Source organism: Lutra lutra, chromosome 2 (assembly GCF_902655055.1).
Source record: "Lutra lutra chromosome 2, mLutLut1.2, whole genome shotgun sequence".
NCBI classification, from domain to species: Eukaryota; Metazoa; Chordata; class Mammalia; order Carnivora; family Mustelidae; genus Lutra; species Lutra lutra.
The window spans coordinates 52,630,780-52,658,504 of NC_062279.1; the positions used below are offsets into that span (position 1 = coordinate 52,630,780).

The following is a 27,725-nucleotide window of genomic DNA, read 5'->3' on the forward strand; positions in this document are numbered from 1 at the left end:
TCTAGATTCCCTTATAAGAACCTCAATTTATATCTGATTCTTCTCATTAAGTATACATGGTCAATAACTGTCAACTAAGAAGTAAAAGTTCTCAACCCTTGAGCAAGGATTATGGCTAATCAACTATTAAAAAATCCTGTGCCTACTGAACACCTCATAGAGATGAAAATTTTTTACCCCAAATTTTTAACCAGTGCCAACAATGTCCACAGAGAATTTAAATTGAATTAATTTTTATTACTACTTATACTTAACACAAGTTTACTGTCTTAGACAAGTAGGAATTTATGGAATCTGCTTTATTGCACTGGACAGAAACTTGAAATATAGTTATGTCAACATATTGCAATTTGTGGGAAATGAGAGATGATGTTCCCTGGAATATATGAAGATTCTCAATGATTGTTGCAAGGAATCACAAAAGAGATCTTTGGTCCAAAGAAGATATCTCTGAAAGAAAACAGGACACCAGTTAAATTCTGCTGAAAACTAAGATATCTATTAGTCTTTACTGGGTTAAAAATGGACAATGATTTCCAGGATTTCAGACGTAACTATTCTTTTTTAGGAAATAAAGTACAAAGAGAATGCGTGGGAGGATTTGCCACAGGAGCAACAAAGACCAAGAAGGTAATCAAGTTTCCTACTTTCCTCCCCTTTGCCATTGATATTATGCTATCATTTATCTATTAGGAAAGGGAAAAATTAAATGATTTCAAAACCTTATGATCATACCAAAAGTATTATTTCTCTGATATGAGTGGGGATGGGCCATGAAGTTTAAATCCATAGATAAGAAACAGAAGGTTAAAAAATTCTTAGAAAATCAATAAATAAATTTCTACGTTTTATAGGAAAAGGACAAATGTTAAGTTATTCAACTCTACTGTTATTGAAAAGATCACATTAGGTAAAGTATAAAAATGCATGAAAATAATATAAAATTGTATCATGATTATGGCTCATTAGAAATATACTTAGTATGTAAACTGTAATGTAAGTATCATTTACCCGGCTGTGTCATATATTTGAAAGTTGCTAAGAGAGTAAATTCTAAAAGTTCTCATCACAAGGATAAAAAATTTGGGGTAACTAATGAAGTAATGGATGTTAACTAAATTTATTATGGTAATCATTTTGTAATATATGTCTGTCAAGTTATTATGCTGTATACCTTAAATATAAACAGTGCTCTATGTCGATTATATCTCAATACAAATGAGAAGAATATAGGATGGCAAATTAGAATTTTTGTTTATAGGGGTAAAAAAGGAAATATACTTAGTAAGATAAATCTGTTGGTACTGGGGAAAGAGTAACTAAAATCAGATAGAAATTACTTTTGTGTATCCAGACTTCTACTACCCATTAACACAGATGGTCAAAAAATTATATCATAAATTAAATACAAGTACTTCTCAATAAATTGGCTTCAGGTCTTACAATTACAAAAGAGCAAACATGGTATTTTAATATTAAATAGCATTTCATTTATGTAGTCTGGGAAAAATTAAGGCATTTTAATGGAATTATTTCACTCATGTTCTTGATATCATTTAGTACAAGCGATTCTTAAACTTTATCATGCATCGGAATCACCTACAGGATTTGTTAAACCATAGCTGCTATGCCTCACCTCCAGTCTTTCTAATTCAGTAAGTCTGGTCTAGGGCTCGAGGATGGATATTCGTTTTTAAAGAGAACTAGGTGATATTGAAGCCGCTGATCTGGGAACCATACGTTAAGAACCAAGTGCTTAGGTAGGAAAAATATTTGGTTCATATCAGAAGACCTGGATTTTAGTTTCGGTACTGATATTAGCGAGTTGTGTGGGATGATGCTGGTCATTTTACCTCTCTGCATCTTCCCTTGATAAGATGATTCTCTTTCCTATCTCATATCTCACCTAGGAAAACATGATGACATATATTGAAAGTAATTTGAAAGAGCTAATTTCAGTATGAAATAGCCAAGATCATAGTATTTGAAGCTCTTCAGTAACCAGAAGAAGATGATTTTAAAAAAGAGGAAACAAAAATACTGATTTATCTGCCATTGTATTATACTTAAAATGCCTCTATTTTCCAAGTCAGTAGATAATTTTTATTTAGTTCATTTCCAGTTAACTCATACATAGAGCTAGAAATTCTTTCTTTGACCATGACCACTTCTCTGTCCAATTACTTGGCCCTGCTTACTAGGATCTTTTATCTAAAGCCTCTTATTGGTTTTCAAATTGATTTAAGATATCAACCTTGAAGCTGACCTTTCCCACTGGTAGATTTTGTGTGTGTGTGTGTGTGATAAAAGTCAGATAGGGAATTTAGAATTTAGTATATTGGAGTGTTACTAATTTTCTGAGTTTTATTTTGTTTTATTAAAATCTGCCAAACTCTGTTTCTTAAGTGAAAACATTCAGTTTCATACACAATGGTGATGATCCTAGAAAATAGCTGAGATTTAAGTAGGATTTTACTAAAACAGGAGATTAATCCCAGCAAACATTATAAAGTTATCTTAAAAAAGACTTGTTATGCATACATTTCATACCCATATACTTTGTAATTACATTTCCTTACTTTGGGCAGCAGAGCAATTCGCTGAAGTTGCAGTAACAGATCATTTCACATCCCTTCCCATCCCAGAAGTGATCCTGGACATTTTCATCGATCTTTGTCAGGTCATTTACTCCCTCCGGAAGGTTGTGACAGTTGCGATCTTTTAGCGTCTTTCTGTAGCAAGAGAGGCGATTGGCAGGCATGGCATGGACTCCTAGCAGCAAAGTTAGCCCAACAGTGACAGCAAGTACTATAAATTTCATTTTGGCTTTTTGCCCTAAGATAGAAGAGAAAGCAAAATGTGTCAGTGTTTGTTTTTTAAAAAGATGGAATTCATCTGAACATAAAGTTCTGTAGCATTCTCATAAATATTTGGAAAGAAAGATTAGGAGTTGATCTTTTCTACTCTCTTATTTGTGTTTCTCAAAGCGTAATTTTGTGACTGTTGACAATAAAAATCTCTTAAAATAATTGTTAAAAATCAAATGCCTGGGTTCCACAACAAAATATTAAATAAATGCTGGGGATCAGGAGGAGGTGATAGTAAGAGCCAGAATCTGCATTTTTAAGTACCCAAAGTAATTTTTTATTTTTAGTATATTCAGTAGAGAAAAACTGCTTTTTAAGGTGGTAAAACTCCAGTGAATTTCTAGAACAAATACCATCATCAAGTTCAGTGGTTCTTTTTTTTTTTTTTTTTGTCTTTTTTTTGTCGGAGAGAGAGAGAATGCAAAAGCAGGCATAAGCATGGGGAGTGGCAGGCAGAAGGAGAAGAAAAATCAGGTTCCCCGCTGAGCAGAGAGCCTGATTGGGACTCAGTCCCAGGACCCTGGGTTCATGACCTGAGCCAAAGGCATACACTTAACCAACTGAACTACTCAGGTGTCCCAAGTTCAGTGGTTCTTGATTTGGATATCCTAACAAAAGCAATGTCAAAGAACTTGGGTTCCACTCTAACAGGAACAAAAAAAACCTATCTATTATGACATTGAGAAATAATATTCTGTACATATAGTTTAATTAAGTATTTGAAACCTACCAGAAATATTTTGGGGCTCATTTTTCTTGCAAATTTTTAGTAATATTGTGAATTTTTGTCTCATGTAGTTTACTTCATTGAAAACAGAGGCTTCAATTTCCCCTAATAAACATTTAGCCAGTTTTTGAACACCTACCATGCCAGGGAGATCATTATTGGCTAAATCAATATATTCTACTGATGCAGTTCTAACATTTCCCTGACTGTAAAACATTTTTCTGTAGCTTCTACCAACCAGTCCCAGTTTGAGCTTTTGGGGTCATACCAAACAAATGTTTTTCTCTTCCAGGAGAGAATTCTTTAAATATAGTATTTGCATACAACTGTGGAATATTCATCATCTACTTTTTCCCACCTTTTTTTCATCATCTGTTTAGGTTCAGGCTTCTCTGGCTTTCAGGTTAGACTTGAAAAGAATGGGGGCTATTTTAGCAAAGGAAAACTGGCAAAATAGTGGAGGAACCAGAATCAGAACCCTCAGCCATTCAGATTTCATCTCGTTGACAGATGCCAAAAGATCCTTCCTACCACGGAATATTAAAAAGAGGAGAAGACACATACGTATATTGTACTTTGAAGAAAACAATGTTGTTGGAAGGAAATTTTTGTGTGAAGCTTTCAGTGACTAGATACATCTCAAAGGTGAATTAATTTAGGTAATATTATGGATTTTTTAAAAAGACAATTATTTTTAGAATAGTCTTTGGTTTACAATAAAATTGAAAGGGAGGTACAGATTTCCCACATACCCTCTACCCTCACACATGCATAGTCTCCTAAATATCAACATCACTCATCAGAATGGTAATTTTTTTTCCAAAGATGAACCTGCATGGCACACCATAATCTCCCAAAGGCCATAATTTCATGTGTGGTGTTGTACAGTCTGTGGGTTGGACAAATGTATAATGACATTTGTCCATCATTACAATATCATACAAAATATTTTCACTGCTGTAAAAATCCTCTGTGATCTGCCTATACTTCTCTGCCTCCTTAAATTCTGGTAAACTACTGTTGTTTTTTATTGTTTCTATAGTTTTACCTTTTTCAGAATGTCATATAGTTTAATCATACAATATGTAGTCATTTCAGATTGGCTTCTTTCACTTAGTAAAATGCATTTAAGTTTCCTCCATGTCTTTTCATGTCTGAACAGCTCGTTTCCTTTAGTACTAAATAATATTCTATTGTCTGCATGTACCACAATTTATCTATCCATTTACCTACTCAAGGAAATCTTGGCTGCTTCCAATTTTTGGCAATTATGAATAAAGCTGCTGTAAAGATCCATGGACCAGTTTTTGTATGGTCATCAGTTTTCAGCTCCTGTGGATAAATACCAATGAGCACAGTTGCTGAATTATATGGTAAAACTATGTTTAGTTTTGTAAGAAACTTCTAAACTGTATTCTAAAGTGACTGTACCATTTCACATATCCACCAGCAACATACGAGAGTTCTTGTTGTTTCATATCCTCACCAGTATTTGGTATTGTCAGTGTTCTGGATATTGGCCATTCTAGTAGGTGTGTAGTGATCTCATTGTTGTTTTAATTTGCATTTCCTCGATGACATATGATGTGGAGTGTCTTTTCATATACATATTTGCCATCTGTATATATTCTTTGCTGAAGAATCTGTTAAGGTCTTTGGCCTATTTTTAAAATCAGGTTGGTTGTTTTCTTATTGTTGAGTTTTTAAGAGTTTTTTGTATATTTTGTATATTTTAGCTAACAGTCCTGTATTAGCTGTGTCTTTTGCAAGTATTTTCTCCCAGCCTATGGCTTATCTTCTAATTCTCTTGACATTTTCTTTCACAGAGATATTTTAACTATAATAAAGTTTAACTTACCAATTATTTCTTTCATGGATTATATATTTGGTGTTATATCTTAACAGGCATAACCATATCCAAATGTTGATTTTATTCAACAGAGTTTTATAGTTTTTCTCATATAAATCTTCTAAATATTTTGCCAGACTTATACCTGAATAATTTATTTTGGGGGGTGGTGCTAATGTAAATGGTTTTGTGTTTTTAATTTCAAATTTCACTTATTCATTGCTTGTATGTTGGAAAGCAACTAATGCTTGTATATTAACCTTGTATCCTGCAACTTTGCTATAATCACATACTAGTTGCAGAAGGTTTTTTGTTGATTCCTTTAGATTTTCTGTATAGACAGTAGTGTCATCTGAAAAGACAGTATTATGTCTTCTTTCCTACTTTATGTACCTTCTGTTTCCTTTTCTTGTCTTATTATATTAGCAAGGACTTTCAGTATGAATTGAAAAAGAGTGGTGAGATGGCACATTCTTGCCTTGTTCCTGAGCTTAGTAGGAAAGATTTAAATCTGTTGCCATTAAGGATGTTAACTGTAGGTTTTTGGGTAGATAGTCTTTTTTTTTTTTAAGATTTTATGTATTTATCTGAGAAAGAGAGAGAGAGAGCACAAGTCAGGGAAGTGCAGAGAGAGAGGGAGAGCAGGGAGCCCGATGCAGAGCTCGATGCAGGGTTCCATGCAGGGCTCCATGCAGGGCTTGATCCCAGTACCCTGGGATCATGACCTGAGCTGAAGGCAGACGCTTAACCAACTGAGCTACTCAGGCACCCCTGTAGATACTCTTTATCAAGTTGAGAAAGTTCCCTTCTATTTCTCGTTTACTGAGGGTTTTTATCATGCATCTGTGTTAGGTTTTTTCAAATGATTTTTCTGCATCTATTGATACTATCATGTGGATTTTTTAGTCTATTGATGTGATGGATTACATTAATTAATTTTCAAATGTTGAACTAGCCTTGCAGACCTTAATCACACTTGACTGTGGTATATCATTCTTTTTATACTTGTTTGGATTCAATTTGCTAATATTTTAATGGGGATTTTTGTATTGATATTCACAAGAGATATTGGTCTATAGCTTTCTTTTCCTGCAATGTCATTGTCTGGTTTTGGTATTACAGTAATGCTGGCCTCATAGAATGAGTTAGGAAGTATTCCCTCTGCTTCTATCCTCTGAAAGAGATTGTAGAGAATTGGTATAATTTCTTCCTCAAATATTTCATAAAATTTAGAGGGGAACATATTTGAGCTTGGTGCTTTCTGTTTGGGGAAGTTATTAATTATTAATTCAATTTCTTTAATAGATATAGGTCTATTCAGATTGTGTGAATTTTGGCAAACTGTGTCTTGCAAGGAGTTGATTCACTCATTTAGTTTAACAGATTTATGGGCATTTATTTTAACAGATTTATGGGCACAGATTTATGGTTCAAAGTATTGCTTTATGTTCAATTTCCATGGGATCTGTAGGATGTTCCTTCTTTCATTTCTGATATTAGTAATTTGTGTCCTCTTTTTCTTAGTTTACTTGGCTAGAAGCTTATTGATTTTTTAAATCTTTTTAAAGAACCAGCTTTTGGATTCATTGATTTTTCTCTATTGATTTCCTGTTTTTAATTTCACTGATTTCTGTTCTAATCATTTTTATTAAGGTATTGATTTTTATTTTCTTTTTATTGTAAAAAAACTTCAAATACATACAAAATAGATATAATGTTTAATGAACCTCAATGTACTCATCTGTTAGCTTCAATTTTTATCACCCCATAGCTTCCCTTATTTCACCTGTACCTCCACTTTTCTTTCTCCCTCAATATTGATTACTTTGAAGCCAATTCTAGTCATCTCATTATCCACGAACATTTCAGTATAGTTCACTAAAGGTAAGAACTTTTAAAAATCATAACACAATATAAAAAAAATGTAATGTAAAAAAATGTTAAAAAAATGCTAAATCATAAGACAATGGGACAAAATGCTAAAAAAATTTAATAATTTCTTCATATCATCAAAAAGCCAGTCATTGTTTGAATTCCTAGTTTTCTCCTCTTATTTTTTTTTTAAAAGTTTTTTATTTATTTATTTGACAGAGATCACAAGTAGGCAGAGAGGCAGGCAGAGAGAGAGGAAGGGAAGCAGGCTCCCCGCCAAGCAGAGAGCCCGATGCGGGGCTTGATCCCAGGACCCCGGGATCATGACCTGAGCCGAAGGCAGAGGCTTAACCCCCTGAGCCACCCAGGCGCCCCTCTCCTCTTATTTTTTGATTGAAGTATAGTTGACATATATTAATTTCAAGTGTACAACATAGTGGTTCAGCAGTTACGTACATTATGAAATGCTCTCCATGATAAATGTAGTTACCATCTGTCATTATACAAAATTATTATAATATTATTGACTATATTCCCTATGCTGTACTTTTTCATCCTTGTAACTTATTTATTTGATAACCAGAAATGTGTACCTCCTAATCCCTTCTACCTGTTTTGCCTATTCCCCAATCCCCTTTCCTCTGGCAACCACTGGTTCTCTATATTTATAAATATTGTTTCTCATTGTTTTTGTTTGTTTTTTAGATTCCACATATAAGTAAAATCATATGACATTTGTCTTTCTCTGACTTGTTTCACTTATCTGTTCTAATTCTTATTACTCCTTTTCACCTGCTTACTTTGGAGGAAATTGAATTTGTTCTAGTTTCCCAAAGTGAAAACTGAGATAATTGATTTTAGATATTTCTTCTAATATTTGCACTTAATGCATTCATAAATTTCCCTCCAAGCACTGCTTTTGCTGCATCCCACACCTTTTGATTAGTTGTTTTCCTTTTCATTATTTCAAAATATTCTAAAAGTCTCTTGAGATTTCCTTTTAGCCCCAACGTGCTATTTAGAATTGTGTTAATCTCCACCTATTTGGGGATTTTCCACTTATCTTTCTGTTATTGATTTTTAGTTTAATTCCATTATGGTCTGAGGGAAGAAATTGTGTGATTTCTATTCTTTTCACTTTGTTAAATCATGTTTTATGGCCCAGAATGCAATCTATCTTGATGTATGTTCCATGTAAGTTTGAGAAGAATGTGTATTCTGCTATTATTGGATGAAGTAGTCTGTAGATCTCAATTATAACTGGTTCATTTATGGTGTTGTTGAATTCTACTATGTCCTTACTAATTTTCTGCCTGTTGGATTTGTTCCATTTTTGTGGGGTGTTGAAATCTATGATATATGGATAGTGAATTCACCTGTTTTTTTCTCACAATTCTATCAGTTTTTACCTAATGCAGTTTGATGCTCTTTTGTTAAGCACATACTTGTTAACAACTGTTATGTCTTATTGGAAAATTAACCCCTTTATCATTATAGAATATTTTACTTTATTCTTTTTTTTTTAAAGATTTTATTTATTTGTCAGAGAGAGAGAGTACACACAAGCAGGCAGAGAGGCAGGCAGAGAGAGAGGAGGAAGCAGGCTCCCTGCCGAGCAAGGAGCCCGATGCGGGACTCGATCCCAGGACCCCAGGATCATGACCCGAGCCGAAGGCAGTGGCTTAACCAACTGAGCCACCCAGGCATCCCTACTTTATTCTTGATAACTTTCTTTTGATGTCTACTCTATCTCAAATTCATATAGCTACTCCTGCTTTCTTTGGTTAGTATTAGTATGGTGTATTTTTCTCCATACACTTACTTTTTATCTTTTTAAAAAGTTTTTATTTTTAAGTAATCTCTACACCCAATGTGGGGTTTTAATGTACAACTCTAAGATCAAGAGTCACACTCTCCTCCAACTGAACCAGCCAGGTGTCTCTATTATGTGTCTTTATACTTGAAGTAGGTTTCTTGTAGATAACATATAGTTGGGTCATGTTTTGTTTGTTTGTTTGTTGTCCTTGTTTGTTGATGTCATAGTATCATTCTCAATTCTTTACTAACACCTATAATAACTGCCATAACAAGATACCACAGATTGGGTGGCTTAAACAACAGAAATGTATTTGTCACAGTTCTTGACATTAGAAGTCCAAGATCACAGCAGATTTGGCCTGTCATCAGCTACCAGATGGCGCCTTTCTCACTGTGCCCTCATATTGCTTTTCTTCTGTGCATATGGGGAGTGAAAGAGAGAGAGAAGTGTCTGGTGTTTCTTCCTCTTCTTTAGTCCTATTGGATTAGGATCTTCTGCTTATGACCTTGTTTAACCTTAATTCTCTCCTTAAAGGCCCTATATCTAAATACAGTTACATTAGGGGTGGGAAGTTCAACATAGGAATTTGGGGGGGGGGGCAACTGAATGTTACTCAGCCATAAAAAAGAATGAAATCTTGCCATGTGCCACAACATGACTAGAGCTAGAGAGAATAATGCCAAGTGAAATAAATCAATCAGAAAAAGACAAACATCACATGATCTCACTCATATGTGGAATTTAAGAAACAAAACAAATGAGCAAAGGAAAAAAAGGGAGAATGAGAAACCAAGAAACAGATTTCCAACTACAGTGAACAAAATATGGTTAAGAAGGGAGGTAGGTGGGGGAATGAGTGAAATAGGAAATGGGGGTTAAAGAGTACATTTATCCTGATGAAAAAAATATTTTAAAATACTTGTAAATTATAAAGCACTATATACATAGTTTAACATTGGGTCATATTTTTTGAACTACTCTGATGATCTATCTTTTAATTGGGACATTTGGACCATTGACATCCGAAGTGATTATTGATATATTTGGACTAATAGCTACCATATTTGTTTTTGTTTTCTATTTGTTGCCCTGTTCTTTGTTCCTATTTTTCTTTGACCTTTTCTTTCTGCCTTATTTTGTGGTTTTAATTGAACATTTTATATGATTCCATTTTCTCTCCTTTCTTAGCATATTGGTTACACTTTTTTTTTCACTTTTTTTTTAAAGTGGTTGCCCTAGAGTTTGAAATATACATTTTCAACTAATCTACATCCCCTTTCAAAAAATGCTATAGCTTGGGGTGCCTGACTGGCTCAGTCAGTAGAATGTCCAACTCTTGATTTGAGCTCAGGTCATGATCTTAGTTGTAAGATTGAGCCCCATGTCGGGCTCCTGTCTCAGTGGGGAGTCTGCCTGAGATTTTTCTCTGTCCCTCTCTCCACCCTTCCCCCCACTCTGTCTCTTTCAGATAAATACATCTTTATTGAGCCGGGGGAGGGGTGGTAGCGGGAGAGGGAGAGAAGCAGACTCCCTGTTGAGAACGGAACCCAACTTGGGGCTCGATCCCACAACCCTAAGATCATGACCTGAGCCAAAATCAAGAGTCAGATGCTTAAAAGAGTCAGAGTCACCAGGTGCCACAATAAATAAATAAATAAAATGCCACACACACACACACACACACACACACACACACACACAGATACTATACCACTTCATGGCAGTTTGAGTATCCTGTAACAACAAATTATCTTAATTCCTTCCTTTCATTCCTTGTATCATAACTGTCATTTGTTTCACTTGTATATAAACATACATATGCATGTATATGTGATCTATACATAAATATGCATAATTGAATACATTGTTATTATTTTTTTATTATTGCTATTATCTTGAACGAACTGTTATCTGTTAGATCAGTTAAGAATAATAAAAATAAATTTTTCTTTTGCTTTTACTTATTTCTCCTTCCATGCTCTTCCTTTCTTTATGTAGGTCTGAGTTTCTTACCTATATTACTTTCTTTCTCTCAAAAGAACTTATTTTAACATTTCTTGTAAAGCAGGTTTACTAGCAACAAATTTCCTTAATTTTTATTTGAGAAAATCTTTCTTTTTTATGTTTGAAAAATAAGGTTGCAGAGTACAGAATTCTGGGTTGAAATTTTTTTCTTTCAACAGTTTAAATATTTCATCCATTCTCTTCTTTTTTAAAAATTTAAATTTAATTAACCAACATGTAGTACATCATTAGTTTCTGATGTAGTGTTCAATGATTCGTCAATTGTGTATAACACCCAGTGTTCATCACATCATGTGCCCTCCTTAATGCCCAATTTCTGCATTCCCCCACCCACTTCCCTTTCTACAACCTTCAGTTTGTTTCCCAGAGTCAAGAGTCTCTCATGATTTGTCTCCCTCTCTGATTTGTTCCCATTCAGTTTTCCCTCCCTTCCCCTATGATCCTCTGCACTACTTCTTATATACTCCATTCTCTTCTCCCTTGCATGGTTTCTGAAGAGAAGTTGGATATAATACTTACCTATGTTCTATTTAAGTAAGGTGTTTTTTACCTCTGGTTTCTTTAAGTTTTTTTTTTTTTTAACCTTTGATTTTCTGTAGTTTGAAAATTATACATCTGTGTGTAGTGTTTCAGACGTATATCCTGTTTGGTGGTCTCTGAGCTTCCTGAATTTGTGGTTTGGTTTCTGACATTAATTTGGGTAGATTCTCAGTCATTATTGTTTCAAGTATTTCTTGTGTTCCTTTCTCTCTTTCTTTTCCTTCTAGTATTCCCATTAGGAGTATGTTATACCTTTTGTAGTTGTCCCACAGTCCATGGATATTCTGTTCCTCCCCACCCACCCACCCACCCTCGTCTTTATTCTGTGCTTTTGGAGGCTTCATTTATTATATCTTCTACCTCAGTGATTCTCTCCTCAGCTATGTCCAGTTTGGTAATGAGCCCATAAAAGGCAAACTTTATTTCTTTTGAAGTGTTTTTCATCTCTAGCTTCCTTATTGGTTCTTTCTTAGAATTTCCATCTCTCTGCTTCCTTTGCCCATCTGTTTTTGCATTCTGTATACTTTATCCATTGAAGTCCTTAGTATATTAATCATAGTTTTTTAAATTCCTGGCCTGTTAATTCTAACATCTCTGCCATATCTGGTTCTGATACTCATTTTATCTGTTTTTAGTATGCCTTATAATGTTTTCTTGATAGCCACATACAATGTACCAAGTAAAATGAGCTGCTGAAAATAGGCCTTTAGTAATGTGGTGAGATGTGAGGGAGAGGAAGCATTTTATAGGCCTATAACTAGGTCTCAGTCTTTTAGCAAGTCCATGCTTCTGAACTGTGACTCTCATAAGGATTTCTTGGGGTTTTTTCCTACTCTCTTTGGTCGGACAGCAAGCCTAGACCCAGCTGCAGTTGGATGTTTCTCTTTCACTAGGTCAGTTAGGCTCTGATAATACCTCAGCAGGTTAGGTTTTGGTTAACTAGTTTCTCCTGAGAGCAGGCCTAATTAAGAACAGAGCCCTCTGGCATATTTCAAAATGATTCCTTTTTCTTCCCACTGATGAAACCCTGGGAGGATTTTTCTCTATTATTCACTGTGTGTACTTGGTTCACTCCTATAGGTAAATCTCACAATATTGTGGGGGATCCCCATGACTGGGTCCTTGTGGAGCTGTTAACTCTCAGAGTTGTCCACAGTGAGCCTTCACCAATTCATCAGTCAGGTTCAGGTTTTTTGTCTGGTGGTGGGTTTTTTGTTTGTTTGTTTGTTTTGTTTTTTACCCTGGCACTTGTTCCATGACAGTTTCTACTAATGAGTCTTGGCTCTGGGAAGACTTTAATCCCTATGTTCATCTGCCTGTCTTCCTAATCTTGGGGGCATGGTTTCCCCTGTGTCCTCCCCTCTCTTATGAATCCAAGAAAAGTTGTTGATTTTTCAGTCCGTTCAGCTTTTTACTTATGGTTAGAAAGAATAGTGATTTCCAATCACCTGACATGTGGAACTGGAAACCAGAAGTCTGATAAAAATTTTTGAATAAACATATTCACTGCTTTTTTCTAAGCTTAATAACTAAAAATATTTCTTTTTACTCCAAAGGAGCTTAATATTTTCTTTGTTTCATAATCTAATTTGAATTAGTTATTTTGGACTTTTCTTATTTTTTTTAGAATTTTAAATATTTAATTTAATTCCAATTCCAAACATGAGTGGAAAAAAAGACAAACATGAGATCTATTTCACTTTATATTTTTTCCAATTTGATAGAGCCAGACAGTGTTGTATTTCATCACAATCTACTATATAGACAGATAATAATGCCTTCCAATAAACTTTTTACAGATCATAGTTTAAATTTTATATTTAAAAAAATATAATTTTCTGAGGTGCTCTAGTTCTCAATTACTTCAGTTTAGGGCCTACTTTATACCCATTAGATAGGTGATATTTTTTAAAGAGCCACATTTCTTGACATTTTTTTTTTCAGGTTAATCTTCAAAGAAAGTTAATTATACCCTCTATTCACTGAACATTTACTGTGGCAGGAATCACCACAACTATTAAGCTTTAAACAATATATTAAGATATAAAACAAAATTCTAATATAGTTTCTAAACAGTTTTATTGAGGTAAAATTGACATATAATAAACACCAAATATTTAGAGTATAAATTTTGATAAGCTTTGCCATATGTATATTCCCATGAAACCATTACCATAATCAAACTTATCCCTAAGTTTCCTCTTGCCCTTTTGTAGTTCATCACTCTTACCTCCTCCCTTCCCTCCACTCTTATACAGATAATAACTTATTTGCTATCTCCAGAGATAAATTTGCATTTTCTACAGTTTCATATAAATAGAACCATAAAATATGTACTCCTTTTTTCTGACTTCTTTCACTCAGCATACTTATTTTGAGATTTATATATGTCATTGCAGGTATCAATAGCTGATTTCTTTTTATTGCTGAGAAGTATTAGTGTTACATTATATAAGCTTCAGATTGTTTATCCATGTACCTGTTGACGGACATTTGAGTTGTTTTATGTTTTGGCCTGTTGCAAATAAAGCTGTTTTGAACACTTGTGTATGAGTCTTTGTAAGGTCAGAGCTTTTACTACTCTTGAAAACCTAAAAGTAGAATAGTTGCATTGAATGATAGGACTATGTTTTACTTCATAAGAAATTGCCAAATTGTTTTTCCAAAGTGATTGTACCATTTTACATTCCCACCAACAGTGTATGAGAAAGTTCCAATTTCTCCACATTCTCTCCAAGGCTTGGTATGTTCAGTCTTTTTCATTTTTGGCCATTCTAGTGTCTCATTGTGGTCTTATATTGCATTTCCCTAATAATTAATGGTGTTGAGCCCCTTTTCATCTACTTATTTGTTCATCTTTGGTGAACAACCTGTTCAAATCTCTTGCTCTCTTTTAAAAATTGGGGTGGTTTTCCTGAATTTTAAGAGTCCTTTACAAATTTTGGATACAAGTTCTTTATCAGATATGTACTTCCTAAACATTTACTCTTTATCTATGACTTTCCTTATCACTTTCTTAACAGTGGGCTTCAAAGAGCAAAAGTTTTTAAAACTGATGAAGTCTGATTTATCAATGTTCTTTTTCTCTTTAAAAAATGCTTTCATTGTCATATATAAGAAAACATTGCCTTATCCAAGGCCACAAAGTTTTTCTCTTATGTTTTTTTTCCAGTTTTATAATTTTAGATTTCCCATTTATGTGATCTATTATAGTTAATTTTTTATTTAGTGAGTGGTGTGGTTGAATTTCTTTCTGCATTTTTTTTCATATAGTTGTCCAGTAATTTTAGTACCATATTTGAAATTATTGTTGTTTCTCCACTGAATTGCCTTTGCATCTTTGTCAAATATCAGTTTTCAATTTAGCTGTGAGCCTGTTTCTGGGCTCTATTCTTTTTCATCAATTTATTTCTTTATCTTTATGTGAATACTATAGTTTTGATTACTGTCACTTCATAATAATTCTTAGAATCAGGTGAAATTAGCCCTGAAATTTTCTTCTTTCACAAAGTTGTTTTGGCAATTATAGATCTTTTGCATTTCTGTGTAAGTTGTATTATCAGCTTCTCAATTTCTACAGAAAAAGCCTTCTGAAATTTTGATTAAGATTGCATTAAACCTATAGATAAATTTGGAGAATAATGGCATTCTAATAATATTGGATTTTCTGACCCTGAATATATCTTTCTATACTTCTATTTTTACTCATTTTAGATTTCAAATATGTTTCTTAGAGGTAGTCTATCATTTGGTCTTTTTTTTTTTTTTTAAAGATTTTATTTATTTGACAGACAGATCACAAGTAGGCAGAGAGGCAGGTAGAGAGAAAGAGGGGGAAGCAGGCTCCCTGCTGAGCAGAGAGCCCGATATGGGGCTCGATCCTAGGACCATGGGATCATGACCCGAGCCAAAGGCAGAGGCTTTAACCCACTGAGCCACCCAGGTGCCCTGGTCTTGTTTTTTTTTTTAATCCAAACTGACAATCTCTGAGTTTTAAGTGGAACATTTAGGTCATTTACATTTAATGTGATTATTGACATCATTAGATTTAATCCACTGAGCCACCCAGGTGCCCTGACATCATTAGGTTTAAATCTATCAACTTGTATTTTATTTTCTATTTGGTCTACTTGCTCTTTGTTCCTTTTTTCCTCTTTGTATGTGTTCTTTTGGATTAAGTGAACATTTTTGTGTGTGTGATTTCATTTTACTTCCTTTGTTGGCTCATAGCTATAATTCTTCATTTTGTTATATTAGTGGTTCCCTTAAGATTTATAGTGTATATACTTTAACTTACCATTTCCCTTCAAATGATATTATGCTTTACATATAGTATAAAAACTTTACAATAGTATACTTCCATTTTTCTTCTCCCATCTTTTATGCAAACACTCTTACGTATTTTACTGATGTATATGCTAAAAACTCAAAATATATTATTATTATTGCTTAAACAATTGTATTTTAGGGCATTAAATAATGAGAAAAAATCTTATGTGTTTATCCATGTAGTTTCTATTTCCAGTGCTCTTCATTTTTCTGTGTAGATCCACATTTCCATCTGATATCATTTTCCTTATGCCCGTATGATGTCCTTTAACATTCTAATAGTGTAGGTTTTCTGGTGAGGAATTCTTTAAATTTTTGCATATCTGAAACTGTCTTTATTTTCCTTTTTTAAAAAAAATTTCTGCTGGTTATGGTATGGTAGATTGATAGTTTGGATTTTTTTCAGCACCTTAAAAATGTATCTGTTTTATTATCTTTTGCTACTAATACTAACAAATGTATCAATTCTGGGTTGGCTTCAATTGATAGATTATTCTAGTTATGAATTATGTTTTCCTGCTTTTTTGCATCCTGGTAGTCTTTGATTAGATTACAGACAGTTTAAATTTTGCATTGTGGGGTGCTGGATATTTTTGTATTCTTATAAATATTCTTGTGCTGAGATGTAACTAAGTTACTTGGAAACAGTTTGATTTCTTCAGGACTTGGTTTTATGATTTGTTAGATGATTCTAACTCAGCCGAGGGCTAATTATTCCTCACTACTGAGGCCATTTCTTCCTGAGTATTCTACCCAATGGCCAATGAATTACAAGCTCTTTTCAATTTGTTTTTGTGAGTAAGCCTGACTTTTTGTGAGTGCCAGACACTCTGTTCTCTAATCCTCTCAGATTTTTCTCCCTGGCCATAGATAGTTTTCTCATTTGCATGTACGAACCAGTTCTCTGAATATTTCAGTGGGGCCCTCTGCAGACATCCAGCATTTTCTACGTATCTTTCTTCTCTCCAACACTCTGTTCTATGAATTGTGGCTGTTTTATTCTCTCTGACATTCAGCTCCATTTTCTCAATTCAGGCAATCTGCAGGATTCTGTGTTCCCTCTTCTTAGAAATTATACCTCATTTGTTTCCCATCTCTCACAGGACCATGTCCTTCCTTGCTTGAAACCCAGTGTTTTGACAGAGGTTGTTTCAAATGTTTTGTCTGGGTTTTTTTTTTGTTGTTGTTATTTCAGAGGAGTGAGTAAATCTGGTTCTTTCTACTGCATCTTGGGTAGAAGCAAAGCTTTCTATATTACTATTACCATTTGCACCTATTTTTGGAGGAATATGAAGGACAGATGCCCAAACTACAGATTCTAAAAATGAGCTGCGTGGTACTCTGGTAATTTTAATATTTAAGCCAAAGTCTCAGAACTATGTTTTTCCTTTCCACAACCTTTCCTAAATTGGATTATGGTTGTTCTGACTCCCATCTCTTGGATAGGGTAAGAGTTATAATGTTCCAAAACACAACAAATAAGACCCATTATGGTTTGCAGAAGGAGTCATTCAGTGTGCCCTTCTGATTTCTGGAATGATGCTTGTGTATTTTGTTCTAGTTGATATAGCCTGCTGAAAAACAGCCTGAAATCATTCTTTTATCTTTGGGCCCAAATCTTCATATACTGCTTCAGGTGACTTAGAATTCCTCTGCCCATACCAAGACCAAGCTGGCAAGAGTATTCAGGAGAAGAGCAGCCAATATTGGGAAAGTGAGGGAGTCAAAGAATAGCACTGATGCAGGACTCACTGATAAAGTGATTAAGTAAGTATGTGTGACAGAGAAAAACAGGAGCAAGGTGGTTTAATTCGGTTCAATGTAACAGACATTTTTTAGTATTTCCTTTATACCAGGCACTGTCCTACGTACCAGCAGTGCAAAGGAATTAAGAAAAATATTAATAACTACACCTATCCTCTCCCAATCACTCCAATAACTTCAATTAAAGCTAAAGTGATTGTGGTGGCCTCCATATGCAATCTGGCTTCCTGCTATCTCTCTCTCTGAAATGATCTACTCTTTCCCTTGTTCTTTCTCTTCTAGCTAATCCTCAAAAATACTAGACACATTCTTGCCTTAGGGCCTTTGCTCTGGTTAGTTCCTCTGCTTGGAAAGCTCTTCCAGCAGATTAACTGCGTGTCTGCTTCCCTCAGCCTCTTCAAGTTTTTGTTCACTTTGCTCCTCAGTAAGGTCTATTCTGTTTAAAATTGTATCTCCCCTCACATACTCTCAATCTGCCTTAGTCGCTCTACTTTTCTATGACATTTATGAACCTCTAAATTGTTAAAAATATTCTTATTATATCTCCTAGAACTTGAATGTAAGCTTCAGGAAGACAGGGTTTTGTCTGATGTGTATTCCAAGCACCTCAAACAATGCCTGGCATATTCGTGAAAGAATAAATAATATATCCTAATCTCTATATGCTTATATATAGTCAGGTCAGAGAAGGAGGAATTTCTCAGATTTCTAAACTCAATATCAAGTTGCAGGGAACGATTTAGTATGGGAAGATGTTAGTGAGCTGTCAAATTCTTAAATTTGGATATCATCGAGTACTATTGTTTTGATTAAATTGTATTGTATTGCATTTTTTTCTAAATAGTCTGACTTTAAGATGTGCTTCCCAGTTTCTGGTTTGTTTCCCTTTTTAATCAAAACTGTCATTTATTCTAGTCAGCTCTTACTGAATTAAAAATATATAGTTATAGGGGAACCCGGTTGCCTCAGTTGGTTAAGCATTGATTTGATTGCAACTCAGGTCATGATTTCAGGATCATGAGATTGGGCCCTAGGTAGGGCTCCGCAGTCACTGGGAAGTCTGCTTGAGATTCTCTCTCTTGCTCTCTCTCTCTAAAATAAATAAATCTTAAAATATGTGTGTGTGTGTGTGTGTGTGTGTGTGTGTGTGTGTGTACTTTTATCAGAAGATTCAACAACAACGAAGACCCCTCCCCTTTTCTCTAACCTCCCTTACCAGATTACTCTCTATCAAAAATTTAAGTATAGGGAGAGGGGTGGAGAGAGAGTTGTAAATTCTTTGTAACCTTTTTACCAATTGTGTTTGAACAATTTTTGTATTATATTAGTCATTAGCATTTTTCATATATTTTACAGTTTGGGTCTCCCTAGATTTGTTTGTTTTTTTGTTTGTTTTCACTATGCAATCATGTTGTTCTTATTTTTAGTAATTAGCTTAATTTTGTCTTAATTCTTGTGGCTTTTGGAAAAAGTCATGCATTTACTAAGCTTAGACTCTTATTACTTTTTATATGTTTCCTGTATATAAGTGTCATTTTGAACTCATTTCATGACTCTTACCTGCTTAAGCTTTCTTTCCATTAGATGGTTCTAATTATAGCCAGAAGCCTGATTGGATTTTTTAAAATACTTTTTTAAAAAGTAGTAATAGTCTAAAACATGGATAATACAGAAAAGAATAGATAAATAAAATACAGCTAGAGTTTCCATGTAGAGATTAGGGTCGTTAGCATTTTGGTATATCTCTTTTTGGTATGCGTAAGGCGAGGGTGTTAAGGAAAACTTGAGATGGCCAGGGACAGAACATTGGGAAACTAACATTTGTAGACTGGGCAGAAGAAAAGTCAGAGAAAGAGGTTGTACCAGCGAAAGTTATTAAGAAGGAAGTACAGGGTTATAAGATAATGAGAAAAGGGGAAAAGGATAAATGGGTGAAAAGCTGAGGACAAACTCATCCCAAAGATTTGTATTAACTGAGGTATATTCCTTAGAGTGTCTCCACTACACCCTGCTACGTAAAAGCAGGTAAGTTCAAAATCCATATATCACCACTCCCTGACCTCTTTTACAGTCCTGTGTCCCTGATTATATACATGATATTGAAACTCAGATGATATTTAATATTGTTAAAATATAATTGATAAAATATAGGATACTCAGTTAAATTTAAATTTCAGATAAATAATAAATAATTTATAATATAAATATGTCCTAAATATTACATAGTTTCTATCTCTTGAGTTATTTTTGATAATTTGTTTTTTGTTAGAAGATAGCTTATCTGGGGGCGCCTGGGTGGCTCAGTTGGTTAAGCAACTGCCTTTGGCTGAGGTCATGATCCTGGAGTCCTGGGATTGAGTCCCACATCGGACTCCCTGCTCGGTGGGAAGTCTGCTTCTCCCACTGATCTCTCTCCTCTCATGCTCTCTCTCTCTCTAGCTCTCTCTCTCTCAAATAAATAAAATCATTAAAAATTTTTTTAAAAAAATCTATTAAAAAAAAGAAGATAGCTCATCTGACCCATTTAAAAAATATATTGCAATAAAGATACATAGAGTATTTCCTTGTAATTAAATAGAAATCTTTCTTCCTCCATTAAGATTTTTATATATGCTAGAAGGAATGTGCTTTACTTGCCTGGCTTATTCTTAGTTTTCAGTTCTCAATTTAAATGTCAATTTTCAAATGCTTTCTCTGACCATCCAATCTAAAGTAGTTTCAACTTGATTCTTTCATAGTGCCTTCTTTTTTCTAATGATATTTATCACATTTTAAATTATATATTTATGAGTTTACTCATTTGATGTCTATCATTCCCTTAAGACAGAAAGCTTCATAAAAGCAGTCTATTTTGTTCACTACCACATACCCAGTGGCTAATACAATGCATAGCCCCTGTATGTGGTATTACATGAATGATTCTCTGAAAACACTTTTTTTTTTTTTTTAAATCCTGAGGAAGTTCCTGCAGTGGTTTCATGGTATCTAAAAGATGGTTAACTTCCTAAGGCTAATCCTAAGGCCTTCCTTCCACTTCTCCTCCACATTTATCATTCACTATTGCTCAGCTAGTAGTCATCTCTTCAGTCATCTCTTCAATCCTACACATGTGTCTTTGCCTTATTGTTCCCTCTCACCTCTTCCCTTTATGTTAATTTCTGACCAAACCATCTATTGAGGACAAACCTCAAACTTGTCTCTTCTAAGAAGCCAGATCCAGCCTGCTGTTCTTTTTTTTTTTTTTTTAAAGATTTTATTTGTTTATTTGACAGAGAGAGATCACAAGTAGACAGAGAGGCAGGCAGAGAGAGAGAGAGAGAGGGAAGCAGGCTCCCTGCTGAGCAGAGAGCCCGATTCGGGACTCGATCCCAGGACCCTGAGATCATGACCTGAGCTGAAGGCAGCGGCTTAACCCACTGAGCCACCCAGGCGCCCCAGCCTGCTGTTCTTAATAGCTCCCTTGTTCTATGTGCCTATAGCACTCATGTGTAATCTTTTTTTTTTTTTAAAGATTTTATTTATTTATTTGACAGGGAGAGACACAGAGAGAGACGGAGCATAAGCAGGAGGCATGGGAGAGGGAGAAGCAGGCTTCCTGCTGAGCAGGGAGCCCGATGTGGGGCTCAGTCCCAGGAGCCCAAGATCATGACCTGAGCCGAAGGCAGACTCTTAACAACTGAGCCACTCAGTTGCCCTATGTAATCCATTCTTTAAGAACTGTGAATTTGACTGAATAATGCCTTGTAATTGTCAATATTTTTCATAAACAATTTAAGGATAGAGAATATGGCTACAGTTGGGAATCGGAAATTCACCAAAAGGCATTTGGCCATTGAGTAAATTTGTCGTTCTGAATATTTACCTAGAATCAGGAAGGAAGATATGGAAATGTCTTAAAGGGTCTTATAGAACATGATTAAGAACTTGGATTTTATTTAATGTATTAGGAAACCATTGTAAGATTTTTGATAGAATAGAAACATGATCTGATGAATGACTTAAAAAATAATCCCTGACTGCTTTACAAAGATGTGTTGTGGTGGGACAACATTGGAAGAAGAAAAAGGCTATTGGGGAAAGTTGATGGAAGATAAGAAGCAAGGATGACTCTTAGGTTTTTGACATAAGTGATATTGACATTTTTTGAGTTGAGGAAGAATTAGATGGGGTCAATTTGGGGAAAATTTAAGAGTTAAATTTGAGACAAATTAAGTTTGAGGTGCCTACTAGACATCCAAGTGAAAGATATTGAGTAGGCACTATGTGTCTGAAGGTTAGGGCTAGAAATAAAAATTTGAGAGACATCAGGATGTTTATTGATCATATTTATAGCTATGAGACTAGCAGGGTAGTGAGAATAGATTAAGAAGAGAAGCAACAAAAGACTGAGACCTGGGGCAAGCCAATATTCAGAGGACTGGAAAAGGAGATGCTAGCATCATTAAGGCAAGGACTATAACTTCTTTTGCATCTCTTAGAGCGCCTGCTTTAATGCTGGACTCACAGTAAATGTTCCAAAAACATTCACTGAAGGAATGAACAAATAAATTGCTGGAAAAGTGGGTATGTTGCCATACCATGCACCTCTTCTGAATATGTCCATGCCAGAGCACAAAATAGTGTTTCTGTCACAGTCTCAGTCACATACTAGGATGGAAAATTCCACACCTGGCAAGAACTTACTGGTAGTATTTTTTTTAACACTTAATAAATTACATGTTTGAACTGAAGTTTTCTCTTCTTCTTTTACTTGAGTGGGGCAAATGGAAAAATATCTTCGACCAGTATGTTCTAATGTGATACATTATTTTTTTCATTAGAAGACACCAAACTTAATCCTTGGCAATCCATCAAGACCATATATTTTCAAGTGCCAGTAAGAGTGAGATGACTTTGGCAAATCTGAAGCAAATTGCTCTATTTTCTTTTCTATTTCAGTTGAAGTACATGCACTTAAAATTCCTCTTGGAGTACCTCCAAATTACAAAAGAAAACAAAGCTAAAATCTGAATATCGAAAGGAATAAGCAAGAGATCCTTAGATAGTTATCTATTGGTTTTTGGATTCAAATTTATATAATTAATATTGTTCCTAAAACTGTATGATTCCATTCATATTCGAATAATGGCATAATTTTCAAAGGATCAATGCAGAGGATATAGAATCATGGGCAAGGTATTTCCAACACCTTGCAACAAATCATGGTCACCATCATAAAATATAGAATTGCAAATTTTGATTATATGAGGGTATTTGCCATCAGAAGGCTTTTGAATCATTGAGTTAAATGAAGACTTAAAAAGAAAAATTATCCCATGTAATGGCCAAAACTAACAGGGCTATACGGTTTAAGTGTTCAGAGATTTATGGTGCAATGCTCATATAGGCAACTGATGTCAATTCTGGGAACTGGTATTAAGAGCAGTGGAGTGAAACAGAGTTGATGAATTAGACAGAAAGGGCAGTTCATTTTCAGATTTCTTTCAAAACACAGCAAGAGAGAAGCAAAGGCTGCAAAAACAAATGAAATTTCCAACCCAGAACTTGACATGTAAAATATCAAAAATTATAGTTGGAAGAGATTAAAATTGCCATCTAGCCTGTGATGTTTCCCATTCATCTTTCTTGGGTGATGAAAAAAAAAAAGTCATTTCAAAAAATTTCTCTTTCTTACTAACTGTGTTAGAAGAGGTTTGTGGTAGAAAGCACCGTGAAGTAGAACTTCTTAAAGTGTGTATTACAGAAGAAGTGGTACGAGAAAGTGGATAAGTCTTTCAAACATCATTAAACCAGGCACGATCCACTCGAGTACCCAAGAGACGTTCATCAGTGGAAACATGAAGTTCACATCTTTCCTGAAAGTAATCTTCCTTCAGAGAATGCATTCAGAGAATGCTGTAAGATGATATTAATATTCAGTCTTGCATCATTCTATTTATTTTTCTGGCTACAATAGATCATCAGCATTGGAGAAAAGGACAAGGATTTGGGGAGATTTTCATAGCTTGCATAACTAAGTTAAGGAATCTTAAAGAGGAATTTTTAAAAGCCTGAAAGGGAAAAAGTATTCCCTTTATCTTAGCAGCACAGACACTGTAGTGTGTTCTATGGTGGGGACACCAAGGATGAATTCAGTGAATTCCCTCTTTGTATCACACATTTATACCAGTTCCTTTTTAGGAATCGGGATTTTAAGAGCAAAAAAAAATTTCCTTTCTTAGACATTGCAGTTAACTTCACATAGAATAGGTAATATAGAGATATATCTACTGCATTAAAAGACTAACTTTATATACTTCATTATTCACGTATGATTCTGAGAGTTGGAATAATAAGGTCTTATTACATGGGATCAGATTCAGAGTGGCCATAGGCAGTAATCAGGAATCACAGTGAGGGAGCTGTCTCTTTTTAAACCTATGATTAAGTGACTCTCCCAGTTAAGGAATGTACATTTTCTAGTCCCTTTTAATCTGACTATTTTCTTTTATCCTAGGAAGCATTATCTTTTTCAGAGTATATCCATCTCCTTAGAGAATCCCTTTCCCTTCTGATTCAACACATAAATACATTTCTGTCTAGTCTATGGCAATAATTTGTAATAGAATAAGTGATACAAAATGATATTTAAGAAAAAATACATACCCTTTCTTCTCTGTTCCTTTTGGTCTTCTTGGCAGAGGAATCTTCTTAAATGCTCCAATTCACTGGGTGCGTTTGGGCAAAAGGAGAAAAAAGGAGGTGCTAGAAGGAGGTTCTTTACAAATAAACCTTTGTCTGCCTTGTCTCTTGCCTGGGATTGACAGACTCACTGATCCAGCCAGGACTGGGGAGGAGGGGAGTGGAAAAGAGACAGGCCTGAAAGAACTGCCTCCCTTGGATTCTTCCAAGCCAGGCAAGGCAGAACTGAGCAGCTTCTTTACAGAGGGAAATAACTGGTCTATACAAGAACTTCAGGGAGGCAGACTCTTGGAGCAATAAAATGTAAAACCTGAGGGATTTAAAAAGAACACAGAGTAGTTTTAACCTTAGGAGAAGTGTGTGTGTGTGTGAGAGACAGAGACAGACAGACAGACAGACAGAGACAGAGAGAGACACAGAGACAGATGGGAACAGAGAGAACAGGGAGAGAAAAAGAGGCGAAGGAGAGAAGGAGGAGAAATGGCTAATGTGATTTTAGGCAAATAGCTGAGCACTTCTTCCTCTTTCAGTTTCTTTGTGATTTTTCACTCAGTTTTCCTCACCATCTAGATCTCTTATTATAATGTTTTGGCTGAATATATGTTCAAACTCTCCAAGTCCTCACCCAGTGAGTAATTACCAGTCAAAGGAAAGTAGAAAATAAAATGACTGAAAAAAGAAATCTGTGTCTCAAATAAAGGCATAAAAGGAATTTCACTCTGTTTTGAGCAACTGCACTGGAATCGTAGCATCTGCTAACTATCCTTTAATTGTTGGTTAATTTTTAAAAATTCAAATTCGAGTAACATGGAAGGAGTTGGAAAAATTAGAATCTGGATTATCTAGACAGAGAATGGAGGGAAGAGCATTCTAGGTTTTATTAAAAAAGGCAGGAAGGTGAAGGAGAGGGGAACAACTCTGGGGTGATCCAAGTAGTTTAATGTAGCTGGATCTAGGGACGGCAGAGGAAAAAGTTAGAGAACTAGAAAGAAGCAAGTTGATGAAGTACCCCATATGCTACATTGAAAATTTTGGATTTTACTCTGAAAGCAAATGGAAAGATGAGAAAAGTATTAAAAAGGACGAAAGCCCTAACTGCAGTGTGAAAGAAGGATGATGTAGGAAGAATGAAGCTAGGGACAGAAGAGGGGCCCTTGTGGTAACCCAGAAGGGAAGATAAGAAGCAAAGCTAAAAATATTTGGCAATCAATTAGGTTTTTATGTTTAGGGTAGAGGTAGTTGAAAGAAGGGAAGGAGACTTTATCAACTTGTAGGAGCCTTGAATGGATAATGCGTTATTCATCTAGGGAAAAGAATACAAAAGGAAGAACAGTTTTGGTGGAGCAGGAGGGGAAAATAGAAATGAGTGAGTTTATTTTTTATTGAGTTTCAAGTGTTCTTATTTTTTATTTTAATTCCAGTATAGTTAGCATACAACATTATAGGTATTTCAGTTGTACAATATAGTGATTCAACAACTCCATACATCTCCTGGTTTTCCTTATGACAAGTGCACCCCGTAATACCCATCTCCTATTACCCTCCATCCCCCCACCTATCTCCTCTCTGGGAACCATCACTTTGTTCTCTATAGTTAAGAGTTTGTTTCTTGGTTTGTCTCTCTCTCTCTCTTTTTTCCTTTGGTTATTTGTTTTGTTTCTTAAATTCCACATATGAGTGAAATCGTATGGTGTTTGTTTTTCTCTGACGAACTTATTTCACTTAGCATTATACTCTCTAGCTCCACCCATGTTGTTGCAAATGGCAAGATTTCATTCTTTTTATGGCCGAATAATATTCCATTGTGTATATATATGCCACATCTTCTTTATCCATTCATCAGTTGATGGACACTTGGGCTGCTTCCATATCTTGGCTATTGTAAATAATGCTGCTGTAAAAATAGGGGTGCGTATATCTCTTTGAATTAGCATTTTTGTATTTTGGAGGTAAGAACCCAGTAGTGCAATTACTGGATCATAAGGCAGTTCTATTTTTAACTTTTTCTTTGAGACTTTATTTATTTGTTCATTGGGACAAAGAAAGAGAGAGGGAGGCAGAGGGAGAAGCAGGCTTCCCATGAAGCAGGGAGCCCAATGCAGGACTCTATCCCAGGACCCGGGGATCATGAACTGAGCTTAAGGCAGATGTTAACCAACTGAGCCACCCAGGCAACCCTATTTTTAACTTTATGTGGAAATTCCTTACTGTTTTCCACAGGGACTGTACCAGTTTGCCATTCCACCAACAGTGCAAGAGGGTTCCTTTTTCTCCACATCTTTGCCAACACTCATTGTTTCCTCTGTTTTGGATTTTAGCCATTCTGAAAGGTTTAAGAAGATATCTCATTGTAGTTTTGATTTGCATTTTCTTGATGATGAGTGATATTGAGCATCTTTTAAAAAAATATTTTGTTTATTTGAGAGAGAAAGATAGCATAAGCGGAGGGAGCAGCAGGCAAAGGGAGAGCCAGACTCCCTGCTGAGCAGGAAGCCCGAAGCGTGACTTGATCCCAGTACCTTGGGACCATGACCTGAGCCAAAGGCAGATGCCCAACCAACTGAGCTACCCAGGCATCCCTATTGAGCATCTTTTCATGTGTTTGCTGGCCAGCTAAATGTCTCCTTGGAGAAATGTCTGTTCAGGTCTTCTGCCCATTTTAAAATTGGACTATGTGGGTTGTGGGTGTGGAGTTTTATAAGTGTAAGAGGAAAATAGAAACTAATAGAAGCTATTCAGCCTTCACTCCATCTTAAGAGCTGTTCATCTTGTTTCCCCCATGTCAGTTAATCTGGACTAGAAGTGTAGTGCCAACCCAAATTGCTTTTACTATAAACAGGTTCTCTCTTTTTCTCTGTTTTACTGTTCTTTCCCTGTGTGTCTGATTCTTTTTTATTTCCCTTATTGCACTGCTCATTTTGTTTCCTTGCATTTATTCCACAGCTAGTGAGAATTGTTGACTCATTTTTATATTCAACAATATTCAAATCCTAATATGCCTGCCGCCATATTTCTTACATGCCTGCTTCAAGTGGTGCCAGTAGCTCTAGACAATGAAATGACTACCTAATGCCTTTGGATCATGTTCCTAGACACTTAGGAAAGATTTCCCCTAAACAACGCATTTTGATCTTGGCTTCCTAGTCCCTTGTTGTGTCTCAAACATTTACTTATTACTTTCTAGACACCCCACCATTTCTAGGGAGAATTATTGAATGTTGTTAAATTTAAAAACATCTTCTATTATTTATC

General features: G+C 35.1%; 1 protein-coding gene across 2 annotated transcripts; it reads right to left on the reverse strand.

Annotated features, from left to right (window-relative positions):
• Nucleotides 1-216: 216 nt before the first annotated feature.
• SCRG1 (stimulator of chondrogenesis 1) lies at nt 217-24,587 on the reverse strand. 2 transcript variants are annotated; one of them, XM_047717411.1, is made up of 4 exons: nt 24,438-24,586; nt 4,828-4,926; nt 2,580-2,835; nt 217-450 (listed from the first exon to the last, which is right to left on the reverse strand). In XM_047717411.1, exons 2-4 carry the CDS (start codon nt 4,889-4,891, stop codon nt 396-398), a joined length of 375 nt encoding a protein of 124 aa, XP_047573367.1. In that variant the 5' UTR covers nt 4,892-4,926; nt 24,438-24,586; the 3' UTR covers nt 217-395. The 2 variants fall into 2 exon arrangements, with proteins under 2 accessions (XP_047573367.1, XP_047573368.1); XM_047717412.1 differs by lacking the exon at nt 4,828-4,926 and having other exon boundaries at nt 24,438-24,587.
• Between the last annotated feature and the right edge of the window lie 3,138 nt (nt 24,588-27,725).

Coding starts and splice junctions, on each gene's coding strand:
- SCRG1 (XM_047717411.1), bottom strand. CDS start 4,891: ATGGATCTTTACAGCAGCTTTATTCATAATTGCCAAAAATTGGAAGCA. Junction 2,836..4,827: donor AGCAGCCAAGATTTCCTTGA/GTAGGTAAATGG, acceptor CTTCTATCTTAG/GGCAAAAAGCCAAAATGAAA. Junction 451..2,579: donor GAATTGCTCTGCTGCCCAAA/GTAAGGAAATGT, acceptor GTTTTCTTTCAG/AGATATCTTCTTTGGACCAA.